Here is a 9,482-nt window from a genome sequence, read left to right as displayed (position 1 = left end):
AATAAATTTAATGATCGGCCAGATTACATATATTAACTGCATCATATGAATTGAAATATGACGTGCTAGTATACGAATGTTTTTTTATCTTTATAAAGTCTCTCTCTCTCTTTCTCTCTCTCTCTCTCTCTCTCTCTCTCTCTCTCTCTCTCTCTCTCTCTCTCTCTCTCTCTCTCTCTCTCTCTCTCTCTCTCTCTCTCTCTCTCTCTCTCTCTCTCTCTCTCTCTCTCTCTCTCTCTCTCTCAGCATGTTGGACTCCACCACCAGAGGTCGAAGGAAAATGGGGTAATGCATCGTGTTTCGTACAGCAAGAGGGCGATGTTTACTTATTCAACTTAAAAGGTATATGGCCCATTAATCCCTAGCTTCAAAACTAAATGGAACGAATTGGGTTTTGTTGCGGTATACGCTCTAATTATTATATCAACTGAATGTGACAACGTAACATGAAATTCTGTCACTATTATCAGATATGCTCGAGACAGTAATTTCAGTATGCTTAGCAATAGTTCTATTGAATTGCGTTTGCTTCATTCTGGTACAAGAAACGTCCGATTTAAAAATATACAATAGTTTCATGTATGTCGATGCGTCGAACGTTGCAGTATCGTCTCAATACTTATTTAATAACTAAGATAAGTGTTGTTGCCGATATTTGAAGCTACAGTTCGTGATCACCTTTTTGCTGACAGTGAATTTATATCCGTTGTTAGCTTAACGTATCGTTACTCGCAAAACTTTACTAAATGTTTTAGTTGGAATAGTTTGTTTAATTACAGATAGGCATAGGTGTTTTAAATTTTGAAACAGGCAATGTACTTATCGCTTTTCTTCAAACGATGAAAAGTTGACGTGTACTCCTTAATTACAAAGTTAATTGAGCTTTAAAAGGATAAATTAGAAGTAAATCGGACAAAGTTAATAGTTGCTTTGGATACTATAATTTCTTTCGATCTTTACTTTCCGTTTTAATACATACAACTATTGATTCAAGTGAACTAAGCTCACGACTATAAGTATTACCTGCACAGACTCTAGGGGCAGTTATTTTGTAGGCGAAAGTGCTGGTAGAGTTTGACCGGCCGGAAACACAGAATCTAGTGTCAGCTTGTTCGTAAGCTTGTATTTCAAACAAATTGACACCGTCCTTTATAACGGTCACCACCAAAAAAAAATGATGTACCCAAACGAATAATCTTGACAATAAATACAAAGCATCGCAATGGTTATTTCTTACTCCTGGCGACGTCGGATAAAATCAACAGAAAAATACCCGAATCCGATTGTGAGGTTCGCAAACAAGTGCCCTTGCTCGTTAGGGCCATATAGCTATAAAACCATCGCACGCCAAAATGTGTTTATTTCGGATAATGTATTGTCATATATGATTATAAGTTATGCTCTTGCTCAAACTATTCTCGCTAAGAAAAACGTATCAATTTAGTTCGTTTGATTACGTTCATTCAAAAAAGACCATTTCGACAATTTATCTTTTTTCTTACATCTGTAGATGACCCTTGTGAACGTATTAATTTGGCGGAAAAGTTCCCCGATAAAGTGGATCTATTAAAGAGGCGTCTTGAAGAAATGTCCAAGAAAGTAATACCAGGCTTTGAAAAGGTTGAGCAATCCCCGGAATCAGATCCAAGTAACTTTGGGGGAGTTTGGTCACATGGCTGGTGTTGATAACATTTTCCTGCTTTTGACTGCCACTCCTTACTACACTTGTATAGGCAATGAGGCCTATACATTCAAGTGTGTTTGATTTGTTAACATAGCAGTGAAAATAACAACAATAACAAAACACTCGCACCTAAGGTTGTTGATTGCCGTAAATTTCGTTGTCAAAGATTACATAAATCTCCATTTTCGCAGGTCTTCACTGGGGAGTAGCCCGGTACAGAAGCTCACGGCAGCAGTGGACTTTAACATTTCCCGTTATTTGAACGCTTGAAAGCTTATTATACGCCTTTTTCAAATGAAGCAATCTGATCGGTTGATCATTGCTATAAATTAACGATTGAATTCCGAACAGTGCTGCAGAGCGGATTTCAAATAAATTAAACTACAACCAATAGCAAAAAATGGCGTCACATAAACATGTTTCAAATTATGATTATTGCGATGTCCGAAGGTGGTTAAATCCTGTACTGTATACGTTATGTGATAAGCGTGGAAGGCTATGATGAGGAGACTATTTGTTGTAAGGGATACACGAATATCAGGAAGGTGTACAAAATCGTCACCTTTGATAACATTGCTTTTTGATGAACAAAAGCGATAGAAAATAACAACATAATGTTGTATGGAAGTTCAAGTGATGGAAATGCAAGTAAAACCATTTTTTTAATACTAATTTTAATTTACGGCCCCTGTTCCCTAATGGAAGAGTCCTTTTGATGTCATATTTCCCATAGCTACCATTCCATCTGGCCATTTATTCGTATAAAAATGAATTATTTCTTTATTCAAAGAGTTTCAATGGTGACAACAACTCATTTCACAACATTATTGGTTTTACTTTGATCTTTGAAAGTCTGTTGTTTTTGCGTAATGCGAAGAAGTAGTCAAATGGCATTAATTAGAGTCAAACAAATAATTTCACGTATATGATGATAACACGATTGGAACTAATTTGGGATAATTGGGTGCTGAAATAATGTCTTTAAAATCTTCAAATGTAGACTTATCTGCTTTTCTTTTAACGTGACACACTTGTTTTATGAGTAATTTGTAATATTGAGACATTCAGCTATAGGGCACCTAATATTTTTGAGAAATTTGAAAAATATGAAGATCCAATTATCCCAAATTAGTTCTAATCGTGTTTGATGTTTTCATGGATAGCCTACTCCTATTTTCGGGATTAAATTTCAGCTGTGATTTTTCTGAACTACGTTTTTGTATCCCAGAATTGCACACGTATTTTGATTTTGAACCAGGGGTTAAAAGTTTTATGTTAGTCAGCTAACTGTTTGTGTATAAAGTTGTTGCCTAATCATGATAGACTACTGTGGGAAAATTGCAATGTGTTTCCTAATGTTTACATTACAGGAAATATAGGCGGAGTCTTGTGCTAATTTTTGAGATCGTGCACTTCGTTTGCTGCATTGTTGTGACAGTGACCTCAAAACCGCAAATTAATTTATTGGCGAAATCTGATTGGTAGCAACAAGATTCTGTTGCTGGTCAGGAATGTTACAGACCGCACCCAGTCATTGGAGGGGGTGCGTAGAGAGCGCCCTCAAACGACGGATCTTTCAGTTTACTTATAGGGTGGCTCCTAAAAAAATGAAGGAAATAGAACGACAAGATTACGGCTTATCAGAACAAGGTATTATCGAGCTATATACCCCTTCTTTTGCTTGCCCATTGGTGTTAGTTAAGAAGCCTGACAGTTCTTGGTGCTTTTTACTGATTTCCAACATTTGAATCAATAAACTGTACCTCATTCCTTTCCCTTAGTTGTCAAGAACAGACGAAGCTTTAAAAATGCTTGGTTAAAACAATCAGAAGTATTTCTCGACTTTAAATTTGCAACCCGGATTTTTCCAGTTAAATTAAGTGACGAAAGCATGCAAAAAAGAATTCTTCACACATCAAAGTTCCCCTTAGGGTTACGAAACAGCCCAAATGTTTATCAATTAACTATTTAAATATCTTACGTAACATTAATTGTCAGTGTGTTTTGTTTTAAATTCAGGATATGACTATTTTTAGTGACGCTTTTAACACTTACACACATACTGACATGTTTTTAACAAAGTTCACGAGGCAGGATTGAAATTCAAGCCTAGCAAGTTTCAGTTTATAAAGAAATAGCTGTATTTTTGGACATATTATAAGTCAAGATTGGATCAAAGTAGAGTAGAAGCCGTTCAGAATTACCCATGCCCGCAACTAAAAGTCATTTTTCGGAATGGCAAATTACTATCGGAAATTCATGAGGATTTTCTCTATCATTACTATGCTTTCACGCAAATTATTGAGAAAGGGTGTTAATATTTGGTGGAACGGTAAATGCGAGGAAGCATTTCAAAAAAGACAACAAAAAACAATAAAACGATTACTATTTGAAGCACCAATGTTGGGTTACCCTATTGTGAAAAAAAATATTCCATTATCGATACCTATTGTTCAATCAATGTCGTTTGATTTGTTTAAGCTTACGATAAAATGGTGTATAGAGGGAGGAGTTAAAAATCATGAACGGAATTACTCGATAACGGAACAAGAAGCGCTTGCTTTTATACATGCTATTCGATATTGTGGTCCTTACATGAGAAACAATTATATATTTGTGTAAGATTTCATTCTAGTCTAGCTTTCATGTTTAGAGAAAAGATACCGAAAGGTCGCATTGGTCGATGGATCATGACTTTGCAACAATATGATTATGAAATTATCGCAGGCAAGGAAAGAAAGACATGAGCGCTTACAGGTTGTCAAAACGACCATATCGTCAATGTAAAGGTTTTCCTGAAAGATGTTATCGAATAAGATAAGTACATGGCAACACGAATTCAGGGCTCCACGTGTAATGACATGAGACAACGTAGGCATGCAATGCATTGCATGTGAATCAGGCGGATACTGACAGATTATGTCGTATGAATAGGAGACCATGTAATAACATATCGCGAGATGATACGTGAACTTGTGTGAGTGTACTCATGCAAACACACAACACTGGCGTGTGAGTACGTTAGGTGAACACGGTTTGTCGGGTAAAATCGTGAGTGATGACGAACAAGCAGACCCCTGAATGTACACCCGATGCAGTATGTTAAATAGTGGTCAATATAACTGGGCAGATTTCGCGAGATTTCATGAATGTTGAAATGAGACCACAACCCTGCAATATGAAAATTTGGTTCGCTTGAGCTCTATCACTTCTGCTCGAGTATGGCGAATGCTCAGCTATAATAACTCTATGGAACTGTGACTTAAAACAAAATACATTATTCCATTTTGTTCATTCCTTTTCAAAGGTTAAATTGCTGAGCAAATTAACGACAAAGACACATTCTGCAAGGTCAATCTACTAAAATACAGACATTATGTAAGGTTGGAAAAAGTCAATCTACAAACAATGGCAAAAAGCAATGCGGCAACTGTTTATGTACCGTTAATCCATCCGACGACAAAGAAAAGGGTCATTAACCCTGCAAATTTATATTTAATAGTTTCTTTCGCTTGATGTCGAAAATGATTGCACGGTAATTTTTGAAAATAACCCTAGTTTGCTTCGGAAACATTTTGCAGCACAGTCCACTACGCTTGAATTTTTTGACAATAAATTATTCAGCGATTACAGTCCCGACTGCCGTTATTCGTATTCTTGCGCAGAGGCCTGTTTTGAAGACGTTTGTAATTAGATGGCCCGTGAATTGTAACTTCCAAAACTGGAATATTCGTCACTGACTCTTTTGCGAAAAGAACTAAGACAGTTCTTAAGCATTCGAAAACTAGCGGCACTACTTTCCTCTCTAGAAATCGCCGTCAATGATGTCATGCTTTTTTTTCCCCGAGAGCGATCAAAACCCACTCCAACTCAAGACCTGCTGAGTGGCTATCACCACTTAGGCGCCAACATTCATGATCGGCTGATGCGACGAGCAAAATTGAAACGGGTTCGACGAAAAGCTGCCGCGGGTTTTACAGACAGTAGATGGGACGTGCTAAATGAAAATATGATTCCCGTCTTCCCCAGGGAGAAACTACATTGTATACTATGTCTGATAAAAAAAATCGCACTCTTGTATTAAGAGGAGGGTAATTTTGTTATACATTGATAATTATCATCACCCTTCGACTTCAAGAATGAACTGTATCAAAGACGTTCGTCTGTTCAGGATGATCCATAGAGTGATGTCAAAGATGTTAAAGAACGATTACACAGTAACACAGCAATGCTAAAAGTCAATTTTTATACTCCTCCTGAAGACTTTGCTACAATTACATTCAGCTGAGACCTTCGATTACATTCCAAATTTACCCCACACAGGCCTGGTTGGTATTAGAACACATCCACTAATTCTACTAATGTCGGTGTTTTTCCACAAATATACATTTACAAATAGTTTTTTATACTTCGCCCGAATATTGCATTCGGTTGCTCAAAGTGGCTATTCTAACCATTTTTATAACCCCTTGACCTATGCACTTGTCAGGTGTAAATGTTTGGAGTCCTGTTGCCAATGAATAACTTCTTAACTACAATATAGCAGTTACACTACTAACAAGTTCTGTTTGAGATATGCCATGGCAAACTGACTGCCTTTAACACCTTTGAGCTGAGCAAAATGTACACATCGATACTGACTTTCTGTCGTGGGCTCCGATTGTCTGTGTAGTGAAGGAAATTCCTATGAAGAATGTCTTTTTTCCGATCGGTTTCCTATCTTATTGCGGAATGGGCAAAAAGCAACGATGCCAGGAAAAATTGGAGACTCCATCATTTTGTTGTGCTCCTTGAGCACGCTTGTGGTGCTCTCTGTCCTTTCCAAATACGAATCAAAGTGTACCGGTTTATCTATGTTATACGATACACACTCTTTCGACGTTTGAACATCATCGGTATAACATTTAACTTATTCGATGTCCAGAGAACCGTATTCTATTTAATATAGTGTACAGTATTTGCATGTGTATGTGTACCATGCAACGAATCGATGACGTCGCGCAACCAAATTTAAACTTAACCCCACCATGGGAGCACGTTCCTTTCACTCCCGTATGCCACAGTAAATCCTAAATATATTCACAGAGTTCTAACATAGCACAAGTAGCGCTTACATCATTTACATAATGGAGTAATCCTGTAAATTAGTAAAGTGTATATATCTGCCTCGAGACGAATCTGAGGAAAGACAGTGTTTAATATGCATAGGCACATCTTCGCCAAACCACAAGAACCTCTATCATATTTATACTAGCTTGCTAAGTAGGTCGTTGCTTTTCGTGTGGATTATTACGAAAACTGGCCATGCTGCGTTAGTCAACAATTTAATGTTGTAGAATTAAACGAAAAATCTTATAGCAGTTGCCACAACAGTAAGAGCGGTGAAGTTGGCATTTTTCTGTAAACCAGATTTAATAAAGTCAATAAATACATACAGGCCAGGGTTTTAAGTTCTAAATTAACAAGAAATAATAGTAAAGATTACAGTACTGAACTTAATTTGGACAGTATGGGTACTCCTCCAAATTAGATTTTCTGAATGCTATTGAGTCAATACAGACATATGGATGATAAAATTACTCCCTCTCTTGCTTATTGCTTAGATGAAACTTTCTTGAATGAGGGCTAATGACCACCTAAGAAAATTCAAAGTCTAAAGACTGTAATCCAAGTATAAGGAAATACCTGTACAAAATTACACACTCGGCCGTTTAAAAAATAAAATCTAGCATGACCTTGTTGAACTGGTCATTAAAGGGCAATGATTTTGTCATCAAAGAATAGACAAAAACTGTTTGTTACTTCATTCTTAAAGTCCAAATACTTTTGGTACAATTCTGAACATTATGATATTTATTGAGAAAGTTTAGTGTCGACTGAACACACAAAAATCTATGTGACTTTAAAACATTACACGACATCAGAATCAGTACACGACTTTACTTGTGCGTCAGCTGTAAAATTAATTGCGCATCAGGAGGGAAACAATATAGAGAGCAACATACAGTTAAATCTATGAATAATAACTTATTAAATGTTAATCCAGCCAATACTCTAGCTTCCACTTATTTTAAAATGCATTTTCTGACTGATCACAAGTGACGCCTAAATTATAGAAGACACCGAACAAAAAATAATTCAGTGTCGTATCCAAACGACCTTTTATTTGACCTCAGCTACATGTAACTGACACCTGTCCCGTTGCCGTTTACACTATTAAGACTGCATCAGTGGGTTCATATTAGATTAAGCAGCTGGGACAACTATAATTGTAGATAGGATTTGTCAAAATCGTTGAGTGTCAGATTTCGGAAGTAGGTCGTCAATTTGAATTGGCCTTTACAAATGATGTACTTTACAAAGCACTCTCAATGTGCCCTAAGAGGAACTGTGATTCTACATGTCCATTCAAGGGAATTCCAAAGCATATATGTGAGTGCTTTGTGTTCTCTCCCCGCTCTCCGTCAGCTGGTCGACGTGGTATAGATACGCCAAGTACCGTGTATTGATTTATTCGTTTCGTTCGACGCACGATGTAGTGGTTTTTGATATGCAAATACACAGCTTTCCAACGTTCAAAAAGTTGCAGAGCCACAGACTGCTGACGTCAGAAACGCCGTACGCAAATCAAAAGACGCCCAAGGCCCCTTTCCTGGCTCTTACCCAAAGTAATTATCGCCCTTTTTAGAACGTAACATATGACCTAATTTGCACAAATACATTACGTTTGTGTCAATCGCCAATTCAACTGAGTAATAAGTATTTAGATAATACCATACGTATACACAGAAAGACACACACAGACACAGACGGGCGGACAGACAGATACACACACAGATAGATAGATAGATAGATAGATAGATAGATAGATAGATAGATAGATAGATAGATAGATAGATAGATAGATAGATAGATAAAATATGATGATAAAAAATCAAAACGAGTGTTCTTGATTCTAACCCATCCACAGATCAACGGAGCTAAGCATAACAATGATATCAAATATTTCAGTGAAAAGAAGCCCATAGTTTTTTGCTGCATGACAATCTGTCGTAATGTTGCGTCGCCAAATTTAGCAAATATGCTATTACTTAGGTTGTTCAGTATTTTTAATCTCCTCGTCAGTGTGTTTTTTCGACTTCAGGTGGTTGATGAAATAGTCTGATCAGTGTGATCATTAGTATAATAAGTGTATTTATACCTGCTTCGGGAACGCTTGTTTCACAGGAGAAGACAGCCTTGTTTTTGTATTTTATTGCGGCACAGTCCCTGGTGGAGGGACTGTGATTGTCGATTAAAGTGGTGTATAGTGTCGAAAAAATAGCGTCACATCAAAAGGCCCCCTTTTAAACTTTGGGTTTCAAAACCTGGTCGTGTTGCTTTCGATTTCGGCAATGAACAGATATTCTTCGCCACTCATAAAAGAGAACCATTTAGCTGTTATTGCGATTGTAATGACATTTATCCTATTCATCGGGTAGAATGTTCATCGGGAAGGATGCTCAAAATTGATTATTTTCTCAATTTTTACCACTTGTAGGGGCTCATTTTAATGCTCTTTGTGTAAAAAAATATTTTCTTCGTCTGAGTTGTTCGAAAATTTACAATTGGGTTTCTTCCAAAGAATTAACAGAGGTATGGCTACCATTTTGATTTTTTTAATATCGGTAATAAAGGTATTTTTAATACCGAAGTTTGCGCGATGACGCCTGATTCTAATTCTTAATTTGGCGAGATAATCGTTGAAAGCTACGACAAGGAAAGGTCTGAGTCTTTAAGTCTTCTTTAGGCCTAGCCT

General features: G+C 37.0%; 1 protein-coding gene across 1 annotated transcript in view; it reads left to right on the top strand.

Annotated features, from left to right (window-relative positions):
• Positions 1-3,004, top strand: part of LOC139129342 (arylsulfatase J-like) — a 13,302-nt gene extending 10,298 nt beyond the window's left edge. Inside the window, exons 6-7 of the mRNA XM_070694976.1 lie at positions 247-342; positions 1,511-3,004. Of these exons, the coding sequence (XP_070551077.1) occupies positions 247-342; positions 1,511-1,686 (272 nt within the window). The 3' untranslated portion in view covers positions 1,687-3,004. The remainder of the gene's footprint in view (positions 1-246; positions 343-1,510) is intronic.
• Positions 3,005-9,482: the final 6,478 nt, after the last annotated feature.

The sequence above is a fragment of the Ptychodera flava genome, chromosome 3 (genome assembly GCF_041260155.1).
Source record: "Ptychodera flava strain L36383 chromosome 3, AS_Pfla_20210202, whole genome shotgun sequence".
NCBI lineage: Eukaryota > Metazoa > Hemichordata > Enteropneusta > Ptychoderidae > Ptychodera > Ptychodera flava.
This window is presented reverse-complemented; position numbering and strand designations above follow the sequence as displayed.